Raw genomic sequence first — 17,486 nt, 5'->3', positions numbered from 1 at the left:
GCAAAATGTCACAATCATATAACTGATCCAGTCAGAAATTAAATCCTCAAAAGTTTCTTTCTCTTCACCTCACCATTGCGCTTTTTTATTTATCCTAACCTCCCTTTCCTCAATATCTTTCTCGCTCCATTCCTGACTTGCTGTATTCCTTCAGTATTTCCCGACTTTATCACTTCCTTCGTCCTGTCTGTGTCTCTATTATTGCACCATTACTGCACAGACAGTAGCAGTTCAAGTCGGCAGCCAGGAATGTGCAATAAGCGCGGCCTTGCCAGCATTTTTAAAAATGCTGACCTCCAAGCACTCAGTATGCCGAACAATCTAAAAACATCAGATTACTCACCCCCAAACAGAAAAACACATTTAGATCTCGTGGGTACTTGAGACTAGGGAACAGGTAAGCCTTTCATAAAAGAATGAATGAAATTTGCACAGTTTCATCACAAACAGGTACAATTCACGTCAGGCTAAATCCCTGGGTTACAAACACTTGGCCCACATAACTAACCTCTTAAAGACTCATGAAACTATGAAGACCAGTGATGGTTGCTGGGCCCTAGTTTTACTGAAAAAGTAAACTGTGGCAGGTGACAGTAGTAGCCTGGGTGAAAGGAACTGTGGAGTTGTAACGCTTCTAAGTCTGCCTGATGGGAGCAAAGTGGGGGGGGCAGGGGTGGGGAAGGAGTATTGGATGTGTGGAGCCAACACCACAGTGAGTTCCCACAATGGTAGAAAGAAGAAAACCTACCTCTGTACAGGGTGCTCGATGCAGAACGCACCTGAATTTTGAAAATTTCACTAGAGTCTCAATACTTGAAGGGTTAAATGACAGACAATCCTGAAGCTCAACTGGGTCAAATGAAAACAATGACTTTAAATATAGCTCTAGACCTGACCTTTTCACCATAAAAACAACAGGCTCTTACATTCATAATATGGTGAGCCTGTTCATAGTCTATGTGGGTCCTCTGCAGTGAATTTGTGTGGTTGGGGTACAGTGCTGTCCCTCCGTTTATTCCCCCATTTATCAGTCCATTCATCCCATTTGAAACCTTGTGGTGCAGGTGTGGGCAGCCATTGCTGAGGCTTCCGTTACCAATGAAGCTGCCATGAATGCTTCCATTGATTCGACTGGTGCCGGGCAGGGTGGTGTACTCCATCAGCTGCCCATTTACCTCCTGGCCTTGATAGAGGTAGTTAGGGGGATCGTACTCTGGGGAAAAAAAATACTAAAATTAGTTAAGGATGTAATTTGAGTTATGTCCTCCCCTTATCCCTGTCAATGAATATTACAGAAATCTTGGAAACTTTGACATAACAACCTCCTTGGGAAATGTACTTTTAAAGAGTTAATGCCATAGTTGAGGCCTAGTCTCATTGACCACCTATGAAGCCTTCTAGCAGCAGTAATGCTGAAAAATGCCTGTCCCATAGGGTTTACAAGTGGAGTTGTGGAGGGGGCCTCTTTCTCATCGACATACCTCAGCTGTTGTCCGTCTCCTTGCAATCACTATGACACTTAATATGACTCCAAATGCTGGAATTTAAGACAGACTATATCCCTTTGTTAGCATAAACAGATGAGGAATTAAAAGCTAGCAAAACGGAAACTTGGACAAGGAGCATTTTACCATAAATACACCCAAGCCAGCTCAAAATGCTTATTTCAGCTCCACTCCGACTTTCTTTCTCAGTACAGCGGTGTATGGACACTCTTGGGTAAACCTTACTGAAGTAAATCCCTACCTTAATATCAAATTATACTGTTACAAGGGAAGGTCATCTGCAAGAAGGGCAATGACCATGCACACTAGAGTACACTTCACAGTTCCTGTGCTCAACAGCAAAATCAGCTTAAAAAAAATGCGTAGTTTGGAAACAAGAAAAAGTTGCCAGGCAGATTCCCCAATTTGTGCTCTGCTCTGTTTGAGCGCAGCTGGGAGCACAGGATCAGTGCATTTACCCCACTCGTTGCGACAAACTGTTTAATGAAGCAGTCTAGTGCGATAAACAGCACAGGTGTAAACTGGCGAGCTGAAAACTGTGTCCCCAGTACCTTACAAGGTGAAGCTCAATTAGTGCTCAGTGCTGCGTAAGGCCCTTTCTAAACCTTCAAGTCTGAAAATTTTAAAATAATAAACCAATGAGAAAGAACTATAAATAGAACTGAATTGCCTGGGCTTTCTGGGCCAGATTGGCAGGGCACAGGGCTTGCACATGATCCATGGGCTGTAGTATGGACAACAATGTTTTAAAGCCATGAGGAGCTACCTGGATACATGTTATATATGTAGGACTTGAGGAAGACATACAATTTATTATTTGAAGAAGTGATAATTATATAGTACTTTTCTCTCACTGACTTCCTGCCCCTACATCTATCCTCCTTCAGGGCACATACTCATCAGAATACAAAACCCTGGCTAATTTCTCCTCACTCTGCCAAGTATAGTGGATCCCCACTCAAATTCTTATAATTCAGCCCTGAGAACATGAAGGCTGTAGAAACTGACTACTTCATAGTAGGTAGCATTCATTCTAGGCTTCAGAATAGTTTCTGAGGGTTGGAATCAATGTTCCAATTGGTCAAAGTCTCTGTAACTGGCTAACACTAAGCTGACAGTGCTGGGGACAAACATAGAAGTGCTCATCAACAAGTCTCTCAGAGTGTCACAAACCTCCGAAAGAAAAAGAGGGATGGTCCACATGACTTACTCTGTAGTGTTGTCTGTTGGCGGTTCTTCCACAGGCACATAGCGATGAAGATAATGAGGATGAGAACCATGATCCCTAGCACTGAGCCCACAATCAGGTATAACATGTCGCTGCTCCGTGTACCAGAGGCAGATGCCCCATGGCCACCACCCAGGTGGTCAGCAAGATTAGGCTGTGTACTCAGGTCATCATCCATCACCACAGAGTATTCAGAGGATCCAGGGGGTCTCCGAGCTAAAGGAAAGTACGAAAAGCAAGTGATGGTGAGATGCATTCTGAAACATGAGAATATGACTAAACACATTCACATAATTTTGCAATAGGAGTTAACCTCGCCCTCACCAATCTGTCGCAGAAGCATCTAACCATGACAATATTAGGAGTGGAGACAAAGACCCATCTTCACACTGAGGACACCTTCCATCATGTTGCTAAATGGGATAGATTCAGAACAGATCTAGCAACTCAAAACTGGACATTCATGAGGCACTTTCAGCCATTAGCAGGAGCTATTCCACCACAATCTGTAACCTCGTGGCCTGGCATGTCTCTACTATTGGCATCAAGCCAGGGGACCAACTCTGGTTCAATGAGTATAGCATCAGCATCAGGCAGACCCAAAAATGAGGTGCCAACCTGGTACAACACAGGACTGCATGCAAGCTAAACAGCAGATGTGCATGCTAAAGTCAGAGCTAAGTGATCCTGCAAAGAACAGAGATCATAGCTCTGCAGTCTTGCCACATCCAGTCGTGAATGGTGGCAGAAAACTAAAATGCTAATGGGAGGAAGAGGCTCCAAACACATTTCTATCAACAGTGATGGCGGAGCCCAACACATGGAGTGCAAAAGACATGGCTGAAGTGTTTGCAACCATCTTCTGCCAGAAGTGCCGACTGGATGATTAATCTCCTCCTCCCAAGGTTTCCACCATCACAGAAGCCATTCTTCAGCCAATTGGATTCACTCTGTGTGATATCAAGAAATGGCTGAGTGCTCTGGCTACAGCAAAGAATATGGGCCCTGACAACATCCGGGCCGTAAAACCTGCACTCCAGAACGAGCCGTGCCTCTACCCAAGCTGTTCCATTACAGCTACACAGCCCGACAAAGTGTAAAATTGTTCGAGTAGATCCTGTCCACAAAAGCAGGATAAATCTAATCTGACCAATTACTGCCCATCAGTCTACTCTCAATCATCAGCAAAGTGATAGAAGAGGTTGTTGACAGTGCTATCAGGCAGCAGTTTCCCACCAACTCACCAATGGTCAGTTTGGGGTTCTGCCAGGTCCACTCAGCTCCTGACCTCACTACAGCCTTGGTTCAAACATGGACAAAAGAGCTGAACTCAAGAGGTGAGGTGAGAGTGACTGCCCTTGACATCAAGGCAGCATTTGACTGAGTGTGGCATCGAGGAGTCCAAGCAAAACTGGAGTTAATGGGAATCAGGGGAAAATTCTCTGCTGGTTGGAGTCGTACCTAGTGCAAAGCAAGATGGTTATTGGAGGTCAATCATCTGAGCTCCAGGACATCACTGCAGGAGTTCCTCAGGGTAGTGTCCTAGGCCCAACCATCTTCAGCTGCTTCATCAATGACCTTCCTTCAAACATAAGGTCAGAAGTGGGAATGTTCACTGATGATTGTACAATGTTCAGCACCATTCACAACTCCTCAGATACTGAGGCAGAGTGTGTAGAAATGCAGCATGACCTGGACAATATCCAGGCTTGGGCTGATAAGTGGAAAGTAGCATTCGCGTCACTCAAGTGCCAGGCAATGACATCTCCAACAAGAGAGAATCTAACCATCTCCCCACGATATTTAATGGCATTACGATCGTTGAGTCCCCTTCACTATGAACATCCTAGGGGTTACCATTGACCAGAAACTGAACTGGAATAGCCATATAAATACCGTGGCTATAAGAGCTAGGAATCCTCCGGCAAGTAACTCACCTCCTGACTACTCAAAGCCTGTCCACCATCTACAAGGTGGAAGTCAGGAGTGTGATGAGATACTCTCCACTTGCCTGGATGGGTGCAACACCAACAACACTCAAGAAGCTCAACACCATCCAGGACAAAGCAGCCCGCTTGATTGGCACCCATCCACAAACATTCATTCTCTCCACCACTGACGCACAGTGACAGCAGTGTGTACCATTTACAAGATGCACTGCAACAACGCACCAAGGCTGCTTAGACAGTGCCTTCCAAACCCACGACCTCTATCACCTAGAAGGACAAGGGCAGCTGATGCATGGGAACACCACCACCTGCAAGTTCCCCTCCAAGCCACACACCCTCCTGACTTGGAACTACATCGCCATTCCTTCATTGTCGCTGGGTCAAAATCCTGGAACTCCCTTCCTAACAGCACTGTGAGTGTACCTACCTCACAAGGACTGCAGCGGTTCAAGGCAGCAGCTCACCACCACCTTCTCAATGGCAATTAGGGATGAGCAATAAATGCTGGTTTAGCCAGCGCCGCCCACATCCCATGAATGAATTTTTTAAAAACACTGTGGCAACAGAACGCACCCATCTATCAAGCAGTACTTACTCAACAACAACCTGCTCACTAATACTTAGTTTGGGGTCCGCCAGGGCCACTCAGCTCCAAATCTCATTACAACCTTGATCCAAACATGGACAAAAGAGCTGAATTCCAGAGGTGTGGTGAAAGTGACTTCCCTTGACATCAAGGCGGCATTTGACTGAGTGTGGCATCAAGCAGCCTCAGCAAAATTGAAGTCAATGGGAATCGGGGGAAAACTCTTCGCTGACTGCAGTCATACCTAGCACGAAGGAGGATGGCTGTGCTTACTGGAGGCCAATCATCTTAGCCCCAGGACATCAATGCAGGAGTTCATCAGTGCAGTGTCCTCGGCCAACCATCTTCAGCTGCTTCATCAATGACCTTTCCTCCAACAGGTGGTCAGAAGTGGGGATTGAACGGTGGTCAGTACCATTCGCAACGCCTTGGATAACAAAGCAGTCCATGCCCGCCTGCAGCAAGACCTGCACAACATTCAGGTTTGGCTGAGAAGTGGAAAGTGGCAAGCAACTTAGCAAGGCTCCTTCAACAGCACCATCCAAACCCACGACCTCTACCAGCTATAAGGACAAGGGCAGCAGATGCATGGGAACACCACCAGCTGCAAGTTCCCATCCTGACTTGGAACTATATCCCTATTTCTTCACTGTCACTGGGTCAAAATCCTGGAACTCCCTTAACAGCATTGTGGGTATACCTACACCAGATGGACAGCAGCAGTTAAAGGTGGTGGCTCATTAAGGATGGGCAATAAATACTGGTCTAGCCAGCGACACCCACATCCGATGAAAGAAAAAAAAAGTAGCATTCATGCCACACAAATGCCAGACATTGACCATTTCCAACAAGAGAGAATCCAACCATCTCCCCTTGACATTCAACAGTATTATCATAGCTGAATCCCCCAGCATCAACATCCTGGACGTTACTGTGGACCAGAAACTTAACTGGACCAGCCATGTAAATACTGTGGCTACAAGAGAGGTCAGAAGCTGGGAATTCTGCAGCTAATAACTCAGCTTCTGACTCCCCAAAGCCTATCCACCATCTACAAGAAACAAGTCAGGAGTGTGATGGAATACTCTCCACTTGACTGGCTGAGTTCAGCTCCAATAATACTCGAGAAGCTCGACACCATCCAAGACAAAGTAGCACGCTTGATTGGCACTCCAGTAACCACCAACGCAGATTGGCAGCTGTGTGTTCCATCCACAAGATGCACTGCAACAACTTGCCATAGCTCCTTCGATAATACCTTTCAAACCCATCTCTACCACCAAGAAGGACAAAAGCAGCAGAGCCACAGGAACACCAGCAAGTCCCCTCCAAGTCACACAGCATCCTGACTTGGAAATATATTGCCCATTCTTTCATCGCCGTTTGGTTAAAACCCTGGAACTCCCTACCTAACAACTCTCTGTAAGTACCTTCACTATATAGACAACAGGTCAAGAAGGCGACTTGCCACCACCTTCTGAAGGGCAATTAGGGATGGACAATAAATGCTGGCCTTGCCAGTGATGCCCACATCCTGTAAATGAACTAAAATGCATGTCCATAAATCTAAGTTATGGCTCTCCTCTCATGAAGGTACTTATTCTTGCTTGGATACAGCTCTGGGCAATGGTCACCTTGCCATATCTCACCAAGTGGCTATTCTTCAGACAGTGAGTGCAGGCAGGCTAGTCAACAGTGGGCATCACCACAGTTGAATCTGGTTCTGTTCTTACCTGATATCTACACTTCAAGTAAATGTTACTGGATACTGATCACAAATCTGTCTATCATCCTCACACTGATACCTTTAGACCAGGGTTTGGCAGCTAACATGCCGACTGGAGGGTCCTTGCAGGTAGCAGCAGCTCCTACCTTTGGTCTCGCAGATCATGACATTGCTAAATTCACTCTCGCCACCTTCATTGAAGCACTGCATCTTGATATCATATGAGGTCTCAGGCTGCAGATGACTGATGAGGTGCCATTGCTTGTTTCCTGCATCACAAATAAATACATTAGAAGATGTCTGCATGCAAGCAATTGATTAGAGACGAATCTACTATTTATAATGTAGAGAGGGCTGGCGTAGTTGGTTTTGAAAAAATGTTGTTGGATCAAGTAGCCCAAAAATTATTTTGTGTTCAAACCAATATCTACACAAACTATCAAATCTAGGATGACTCTAACCAACATTTTTTAAAGGTTTTATCTGCCTCATCTTCACTGTGGTACACCTCAGATCGTTAGCTGGGACTACAAACAGGAATTTGTACCCTACTATGATGACTGTGTAGGCACAACAGTGTAAAATACCTCCATATAATCATAGCAACTGACAGCTTAAAGCATAGGAACAAGAGGGACTTGAAACACCCTAAGTATATATGCTATCTAATTAGAGACTGCTGCATGTGCCCAGGACCAGTGACAGTATTCTGCATTTTCATCTGATCGATACCAACCCCATGCAATCTTGTTTGAGATATACTTACTCTCATACTGTTCCCCGTTTTCACAACTGACCTTCACTTCACTAACCCAGATCCTACATTGAGACTAACGGCGTGGGTATTCAGTCAAACATGGACTGGATTACCATGGAGACTAGATTATTGACCAACATAATCTTATTACCAACTTGGAGTGTATTCAGGAAACAGCAACACAAAAGTAACGGAATTATATTTAACTACTTGCAGCTCAGTACTGATGTTGGACCCTTAGTTTTTCTGGATTAGTAGCCAAGTAATGATAGAACTACATGCTGAGATTCTTGCACTACATTGAGACATGTAGATAATTTAAAATCAATATTTAGCCTGAGTGGCTTATGCTGTATACTGCTGAGTCAGACAAATACATAACAAGCACTTCAAGACATTGTTTCACTTTTTGACATGAATGGTCAAATCAATTTAAGTTAGGAGGAAAAGTTGACAAAACTGAGTCTGTTGTTTTCTTTGGAAAAGAGGTGGCTTTGAGGTGATCTCAGTTAAATTTTTAGTATTGTATAAGTTGATTACTGAAATTGATCCAGGAAAAGGATTCACTATGGCAAATAACAGGACAAGCCACAATGAGAAGGCACACAGGTATTTTTTTTTTTAAACAAAGGGTAAAAGACTCTGGTGTAAGTAACTAGTGAAGATGATTAAGTGGAAAATGTAGATGGTTTCAAGAGGCAGTTAGGTGTGCTTCTGGAGTAGGATCCCGAGATTGAGATTTCTCAAAATAAAGGATTGGTTTACAGAACTCTCCGCTTTTTAAAAGCTTAGGCTCTTGCTGCAATATGCTGCCTTCACATTTCCAGATTGTGGCCCCTTTATACACCACCCCCACCGGCAACAGCAGGGAAAAAATCTGTTGGGACATTGTAAATCAAAATTCTGTCAAGATAGTTATCGAAAAGCAGGCTTAGAAATTTGTTCATGGACAGAGATTTAACAAGAAGCACCATTTCAGCCTGGACTGAGTCAATTCTCCTCTTCCGTTGAAACGAGAAAAAAATCCAGCACAATAACTTAATAAACAAAGTTTCTTGCCTCTTGTTGCTGCATTCCTCAGGGACAGATCCCCAAAGGAAAAGTGAAAATAACTGACTGAGTTCCTGCCGTCTCCTGGCCGCAGCCACTCTCGGCCCCGGGTCAGTGCACCAGTCCAAGAACTGCAGTCTGATCAAATTATTTTGTTTTTCCTGGCCTGAACCCAGGCTGTTAAAACCCTCAAAAAACACTTCCCCTCCTTCTGGAAATCACTCAGCAATCTTTTCCTTTGGACACAGTTCTGATTTGTGGTGTACTTTAATTTAAAAAAAATGGAGCAGGGTGGCTGGGGGAGTGCTGGTAAGAATTTAATTAAGTGTCTAATAATGTCCTTGACAGGAAATTCCACCTGAGGGGTTGCTATGGTAACAGGGAATGACCGCCTACCTCCCACTGCTCTGACAGTCTGGCCTGTTTTTACACTCCTGACTTGGTTCTGCGTAGTCTCATTTGTTTTTATTTTTGCAACTGTGTTCATTAATGTAGCTGACTCATTTTGCTATCACAGAAACCAGTTCTACGGAACAAAGAAATCAGAAATTAAGTCTTTACTTCACCCTAATTGTTATTTCTAAACATGGATGATTAGAAATTGCCCAGTAGCCACAGAAACTCTTCTCCCTCCTCCAACCACCGCACCCCCCACACTACACTCTTGATTTTCTCTTGCCTTTCCTGAAGGGACTGACTCCTACAGGGGTACGGGTGCCAGCCTCCCTTATTTCCCTCAAGTGGCCATTTTCCACATCTCAACTTGACAGTGAGTGGCAGCAGAAGGCTACTCGACTATGGGAGGGTGTCATGAAGAAGCCATATTCTATCCTTGCACAACATCCACACTTTGGCATCATCCAGCAGGGGAGCGAGGGAAAGCAAATGGCTGTGGCATCTATCACAGTATAGCAAAATTAGCAGGCCCATCAGAAGAAGAAAACTATTGCTGGAATTTTACACCCCCTCCCCTTCACCCCCAGGAGCGGGCAGGCAGGTATTTTACCATCTGTGGGGTAGATGTCAGCCAGCCTGCCCACCCTTGGGCCAACTGAGACCCTTAAATGGCAAAGTAATGGCCACTTAAAGGCCTCTTCCCAACACTGCTGCTATTTTACCGGTGGTGAGGGGGTGCCCTTGGCACATGGCGTGGCTGCCAGGATACTGCAGGCTGGGGAGGGGGTCCTTCTTGCTCATGCACCCTGTACCACACGGAGGATCCCCCCAGTGGAAAGGGTCGTCCTGGCTTCATTCCATCCCGTTAAATCCAGCCCATTGTAAATGCTTTAAAATGTAATTAAAGAGACACTTTGCCTAATGCAGTTATAAGTTTAAGGCTCGTCCTACCACCTTAGTAGCAGCAGGCATGCACCAGTGTTCCTACTGACGCTAGGAATGTTATGCTGCAAATGATAGGAAATACCCCATCGGGACTTTTTCCATTGTTTGCATCTGGTTACAATACACCCACCAATATTTGGGCGAAAGTATTGTACCTAATGTCAATCAGTAAAAGTTCAATAAAGCTGCTTCGAGTGATGGTAATAGCCTGGAAGAGCAATCCAATATTCTCATCCCCCACCCCACCTCCATCCATTGTAGTTACCTAGAGTATAATTTTGTCCTTTTGTGGAAAATCTTAGCATTTGATTTTCTTCCTTATTCAGTTTCCTTATTTTGAAAAAAAATTATGACATCTCTTTCTAATTAGAAGTGATTTCCTTAAACAGGATTCTGGGGACCGTATTAGTTCAGTAGAAACAACTGGTTAAATGGGATGTTTAGTTCTCCAGCTCAGGTTAAAGGAGTCAGTATCTATTTTAAATCATGGTTAATTAACAGATAACAGTGCTATTTCGTTACATACCTTCCACTACATCTTGCTTGTAGTCGCTGTCATTGTCACTGTCGGTTGGACGGTAATAGATGTAAAATCCTTGGATGGGAGTGTTGTTGTTACTGGATGGAATATACTGTAAAGATAATCATATCAGCGGAAATATCAGCAGAGCTGCAGTTTGTCAGAAAAAGGAGCTTTTCCCACACAGTAAAAAAGGAGGAACCAAACAGCCATTCTCCTTCCAGCCTCATCAGCCTTCCAAGGTCACAAAAAGCATGCATTAAATCTGCCCCAATAGGCTTCAGCTCCAGCCAGCCTGTGGCTTCCAGTGTGACCACAAATGTAGTTCCAGGTTAGGGTACACTTTTGTGCTGTGGATTCATGTCCTTTAGATCAAGGTTGTCCCACATTCATTGTTGCTAGGACACTACGAGTAAGTAGTGAAGACTTTGAGAGAGAACATTTTCAACAGATTAGTTCAGGCTGATTTCAAATTCAGGTTCCAGAAGTAAGGGCATTCAAACCAACAGGACCACTAAGTGCTCCAATAAATGTTAATTTTACTTCAAAGATCACTGCTTTGAGTGACAGTAATAACCTGGAAGAACTATCTGCTGTTCTCATACCCCACCTCCATCCATTGTAGTTACATAGAGTATAATCTCTTTTCCAATCAGGCTAGTTGCATTAATGGTGCCCTTTTGTTACAAAGGGTAGACTAGTTTAACGCTGGACATGTCTGTATTAGCCAGCAACGCTGTTTCCAAAGCAACCCCTTACCCTCTTCTCAGGAGGTTCACCCAAATGAAGATTACTTCTTGCCTGGTATTCCCTTCCTGTAGCAGATGGATAAACTATTCTCTCAAATGAAACTCAGATTTACCAAGAATCCAATACTCTAGTATTCTTCTTTCTTTCTTTTGGGCCTCCTTATCTCGAGAGACAATGGATACGCGCCTGGAGGTGGTCAGTGGTTTGTGAAGCAGCGCCTGGAGTGGCTATAAAGGCCAATTCTGGAGTGACAGGCTCTTCCACAGCTTTAGGTCAGGAACCGTGGACAGTTCAATAAGATACTAGGAAAATAATGCATGCTCCCCAATTGGTCAGCCTGTCAATCGAATTGATTAGATTGATTAGAGATACAGCACTGAAACAGGCCCTTCGGCCCACCGAGTCTGTGCCGAACATCAACCACCCATTTAGACTAATCCTACACTAATCCCATATTCCCACCAAACATCCCCACCTGTCCCTATATTTCCCTACCACCTACCTATACTAGTGACAATTTATAATGGCCAATTTAGCTATCAACCTGCAAGTCTTTTGGCTTGTGGGAGGAAACCGGAGCACCCGGAGAAAACCCACGCAGACACAGGGAGAACTTGCAAACTCCACACAGGCAGTACCCGGAATCGAACCCGGGTCCCTGGAGCTGTGAGGCTGCGGTGCTAACCACTGCGCCACTGTACCGCCCCTGATGGCACACTTACTGATGTCCTAACACTTTGTTTTGTTAAAATATATAGTATATTTTATCTACAATGCAAGTCAGAGACATCTAGGTGCACCACATCAGTACTGCACCAATTGTTTTCATTGAGACGCCCTTCGTTTAACAGTGTACTACTGAAAAATTTGAATTGAAAGCTTGAAGGAGCTCCCAAGGGCCAATTTAACAAAACCAGATGTCTAGCATGGAGTTTTGCCCTTCGGAATTGCATAATGGGAATTCAGGTGCAGGCTTCAAATGATTTTCCATCCACAAGTTTGTGCCTTAATAACTGATGCTCCTGGTGGGCAAATCACCACATCTGGAGCTTGAATTCATAAAATCATCTCTTAGCATTTAGGATCCTGGTTTTAACAGCAAGCCGATTTGTACAAGATAGTGCCTGGAACCAACTCAGACAGAAGGCAACCAAAACGTGAACAAACCTGCATTTATAGTCTTTCATGTCCTCAAGGTACTTCACAGTCAACAGCTTACTTGGAAGAGCAATCACAACTGTTATGTAGGTAAAACTGTGCTAGTGACACTGGCTTTCAGAGCTGATAGCAACCGCAAACTAAATATGCTGAATTTGTCATGGCCAATGGCCTGGAAGACACACAGAAATAACCTATCAGGAACGATCAGAAGCTGGTGGCACTAGCTCATCACAAAATCAATGTTAAAGGAGGTTTAGACGCTTAGGAGGTGATGTGCAGCATGCCTAATGGTGCATCTACACAGTCAACAGCATTTGTCATTTTTTTGAAAAGGAAAACCAATTTCCTTCTACATATTTTTTTATAAAGTAACTGTGTCCTCCAGCATTTCTGCGTCATATTGATAAGGAGTTGTGTTCAATGTCTGGGAGTTAAATGACCCTGTAATCAAGATTGCTGTCTGCCTACAACAGCCATTGAAGAATTTATCAAACTGAGAGTGTGGGCTGAAGGAGGAAGACTAATAATTTGTTCATATTGAGGCTTGCGTGTTCGATGTGGTTTGTTGCACTAAGTACAAGGACAGACACGTATGTCTTTAAAGGGGAATGGTCATTGTGTAAATTGTCTTGCAAGACAGCACTCAACGGGCCTATTTTCCAGTTTGCTCATGTCCATCTGGACTGAGTGACCTCCAGCTGGACATCCCATCTGCACCCTCTGCTTCATTGCCCTTTTTGTCCCCCTGCTCTTTGGAACCTTCGAAAAAGCACTTTCCGCATTTGTGAAAAGAGCACCCAATTTAACGATTAGCAGACCACCAGAGTACCAGGAACAAGCAACACAGATTAATTTTAAAATGTAAATACTGAATTTAAAAAGTAGCAAAAAGAAGAACTGGCATGAGACAATGGCACATTGGGCAGTAATTAGGGCAGTTCCAGCAGACAGAGGCATTGGAGCAGTTAGAGAATCACAAGCAGTGTGGTGCTTCTGAGGCTAAAGCATGTTGTTGGAACAGAGTTAGGCAAGTTTTACACTGCTTTCAACTTCTGCACCTGACCTGAAGTGCTTAATAGTGACAGTTATGCCTTAGTGTTTAACATCCTCACTTTAATGAGTAGCAACATTTGCCAAAAAACTGTAATGGGAAAAACACAGCACTGATAAAATCATAGAAATTTATAACACGAAAGGAGGCCATTTGGCTCACTGTATCTGTGCCAGCTGAAAAGAGCTATCTCGCCTAATCCCACTTTCCAGCTCCTGTTCCGTAGGTTATGACACTTCAACTGCATATTCAATCACTTTTCAAATGCGATGAGGGATTCTGCCTCAGACTGCCACTACCCTCTGGGTGAAAAGATTACACCTCAACTCCCCTCTAATCCGTCTACATCATCGGCGACAGCGGAGTGGGGAAGAGCAGTCTGCTGCTCCATTTTGCTGACAACACTTTCTCAGGTAGGTCAATATGCTGTTTATGCAGTGTGACTCCCGGTCCCAGAGGGTGAAATGAGAGTGTATCGAACGCACTGTGACACCCGGTACCAGAGGGGGAAAGGACAGTGTATCTAATGCACTGTGACTCCCGGTCCCAGAGGGTGAAAGGACAGTGTATCTAACGCACTGTGACACCCGGTCCCAGAGGGGGAAAGGACAGTGTATCGAATGCACTGTGACACCTGGTCCCAGAGGGGGAAAGGACAGTGTATCTAACGCACCGTGACTCCCGGTCCCAGAGGGTGAAAGGACAGCGTATCTAACGCACTGTGACACCCGGTACCAGAGGGTGAAAGGACAGTGTATCTAACGCACTGTGACTCCCGGTCCCAGAGGGTGAAAGGACAGTGTATCGAACGCGCTGTGACACCCGGTACCAGAGGGGGAAAGGACAGTGTATCTAACGCACTGTGACACCCAGTCCCAGAGGGGGAAAGGACAGTGTATCTAACGCACTGTGACACCCGGTCCCAGAGGGGGAAAGGACAGTGTATCTAACGCACTGTGACTCCCGGTCCCAGAGGTTGAAAGGACAGTGTATCGAACGCACTGTGACTCCCGGTCCCAGAGGTTGAAAGGACAGTGTATCGAACGCGCTGTGACACACGGTCCCAGAGGGGGAAAGGACAGTGTATCTAACGCACTGTGACACCCAGTCCCAGAGGGGGAAAGGACAGTGTATCTAACGCACTGTGACACCTGGTACCAGAGGGGGAAAGGACAGTGTATCTAACACACTGTGACACCTGGTCCCAGAGGGGGAAAGGACAGTGTATCTAACGCACTGTGACTCCCAGACCCAGAGGGTGAAAGGACAGTGTATCTAACGCAGTGACACCCGGTCCAGAGGGGGAAAGGACAGTGTATCTAACGCACTATGACACCCAGTCCCAGAGGGGGAAAGGACAGTGTATCTAACGCACTGTGACACCCGATCCCAGAGGGGAAAAGGACAGTGTATCTAACGCACTGTGACACCTGGTCCCAGAGGGGGGAAAAGGACAGTGTATCTAACACACTGTGACACCCGGTCCCAGAGGGGGGAAAGGACAGTGTATCTAATGCACTGTGACACCTGGTCCCAGAGGGGGGAAAGGACAATGTATCTAACACACTGTGACACCCGGTCCCAGAGGGGGAAAGGAGTGTATCTAACACACTGTGACACCCGGTCCCAGAGGGGGGAAAGGACAGTGTATCTAACACACTGTGACACCCGGTCCCAGAGTGGGGAAAGGACAGTGTATCTAACGCACTGTGACATCTGGTCCCAGAGGGGGGAAAGGACAGTGTATCTAACGCACTGTGACACCCGGTCCCAGAGGGGGAAAGGACAGTGTATCTAACGCACTGTGACACATGGCCCATGGCAGACTGATACAAAAGGTGAAGTCACATGGGATCAGAGGTGAGCTGGCAAGATGGATACAGAACTGGCTCGGTCATAGAAGACAGAGGGTAGCAGTGGAAGGGTGCTTTTCTGAATGGAGGGATGTGACTAGTGGTGTTCCGCAGGGATCAGGGCTGGGACCTTTGCTGTTTGTAGTATATATAAATGGTTTGGAGGAAAATGTAGCTGGTCTGATTAGTAAGTTTGCGGACGACACAAAGGTTGGTGGAGTTGCGGACAGTGATGAGGATTGTTAGAGGATACAGCAGGATATAGATCGGTTGGAGACTTGGGCGGAGAAATGGCAGATGGAGTTTAATCCGGACAAATGTGAGGTAATGCATTTTGGAAGTTCTAATACAGGTGGGAAGTATACAGTAAATGGCAGAACTCTTAGCAGTATTGACAGGCAGAGAGATCTGGGCGTACAGGTCCATAGGTCACTGAAAGTGGCAACGCAGGTGGATAAGGTAGTCAAGAAGGCATACGGCATGCTTGCCTTCATCGGTCGGGGCATAGAGTATAAAAATAGGCAAGTCATGCTACAGCTGTACAGAACTTTAGTTAGGCCACACTTAGAATATTGCGTGCAATTCTGGTCGCCACACTACCAGAAGGACGTGAAGGCTTTGGAGAGGGTACAGAAGAGGTTTACCAGGATGTTGCCTGGTCTGGAGGGTATTAGCTATGAGGAGATGTTGGAAAAACTCGGATTGTTTTCACTGGAACGACGGAGGTGGAGGGGCGAAATGATAGAGGTTTACAAAGTTATAAGCGGCATGGACAGAGTGGATAGTCAGAAGCTTTTTCCCAGGCTGGAAGAGTTAGTTACTAGGGGACATAGGTTTAAGGTGAGAGGGGCAAAGTTTAGAGGGGATGTGCGAGGCAAGTTCTTTACACAGAGGGTGGCGAGTGCCTGGAACTTGTTGCTGGGGGAGGTGGTGGAAGCAGGTACAATAGCGACATTTAAGAGGCATCTTGACAAATACATGAATAGGAAGGGAATAGAGGGATACGGACCCCGGAAGTGCAGAAGGTTTTAGTTTAGGCAGGCATCAAGATCGGCGCAGGCTTGGAGGGCTGAATGGCCTGTTCCTGTGCTGTACTGTTCTTTGTTCTTGTTCTTTGTACTGATTACTTTAAATCTATGCACCTGGCTACTGACCTCTCTGTTGAGGGTAACAGGTCCTTCCTATCCACTCTATCTGGGCCCCTCAATTTTATACATCTCAATTAAACCTCCCCTCAAACTTGTCTGTGCCAGAGAAAATAACCCCAGCCTATTTAATATTTTGTCATAACTAACATTCTCCAGTCCTGGCAACATTCTTGTAAACTTCCTCTGTATTCTTTCTAGTTTGATCACATCTTCCTGTGATGTGGTGACCAGAACTGTAAGCAATACTGTACTTTGTCCGAACTAGTGTTTTATACAGTTCTAGCATAATCTCCTTGCTCTTATATTCTATGCCTTGGCCAAGCTCTCTACCCTTTTGACTAAGGTACAATGTATGGCATAAAAGGAATAGAATGAAGAGAAAACAAATGAAAACAAGAGCAAATTTTATTCTCTTTACGATTTATCCTTAAACTTCAAGCCAATCTAATCTCATTAAACTATCTAAAAGTGTTTGCAGTTGACCTGCTGCTAGGTTTCTCCTCTAGGAGGAGCATGAGTGTAAACTGGGACTGATGCTCTGTTTACCACACTCTCCTTTTGGGAGAATAGCCATTACTTGCACAATGATTCAGCTAAGACAGGCAGCTGAGCAGAGCATGGGATCAGACCACCGCGGTGGCATCACTCACCAGTGCTCTGACATGTTACCCATTGGTGCTGTCAGGAGAAATATTTTAAAACCGGTGGTTTAAAATAGAGGTAAGATTTACACCAGTGGCCTGCATAGAAGTTCTTACCAAAGTCAGTTAATCTATCCACAGCAATCACAAATATCCAGAACATGTAAACCTGGAATTAATATTAAACAATGAAATTCTAAAAAGGTGACCCTTATGCTGC

General features: G+C 45.2%; 1 protein-coding gene across 3 annotated transcripts in view; it reads right to left on the bottom strand.

Moving 5' to 3' along the window:
- Positions 1 to 17,486, bottom strand: part of cdon (cell adhesion associated, oncogene regulated) — a 176,471-nt gene that overhangs the window by 8,923 nt on the left and 150,062 nt on the right. For all 3 annotated transcript variants that reach the window (XM_068053815.1, XM_068053813.1, XM_068053814.1), the window contains exons 14-17: positions 10,669 to 10,774; positions 7,141 to 7,263; positions 2,716 to 2,949; positions 927 to 1,213 (exon numbers count right to left, since the gene is read on the bottom strand). In XM_068053815.1, coding sequence (XP_067909916.1) covers positions 927 to 1,213; positions 2,716 to 2,949; positions 7,141 to 7,263; positions 10,669 to 10,774 — 750 coding nt within the window. The remainder of the gene's footprint in view (positions 1 to 926; positions 1,214 to 2,715; positions 2,950 to 7,140; positions 7,264 to 10,668; positions 10,775 to 17,486) is intronic.

This window comes from Heterodontus francisci, chromosome 22 (genome assembly GCF_036365525.1).
Source record: "Heterodontus francisci isolate sHetFra1 chromosome 22, sHetFra1.hap1, whole genome shotgun sequence".
Taxonomy (NCBI): Eukaryota; Metazoa; Chordata; class Chondrichthyes; order Heterodontiformes; family Heterodontidae; genus Heterodontus; species Heterodontus francisci.
Note: the sequence above shows the minus strand (reverse complement) of the source record. Positions and strands in the feature narration are given on the sequence as shown.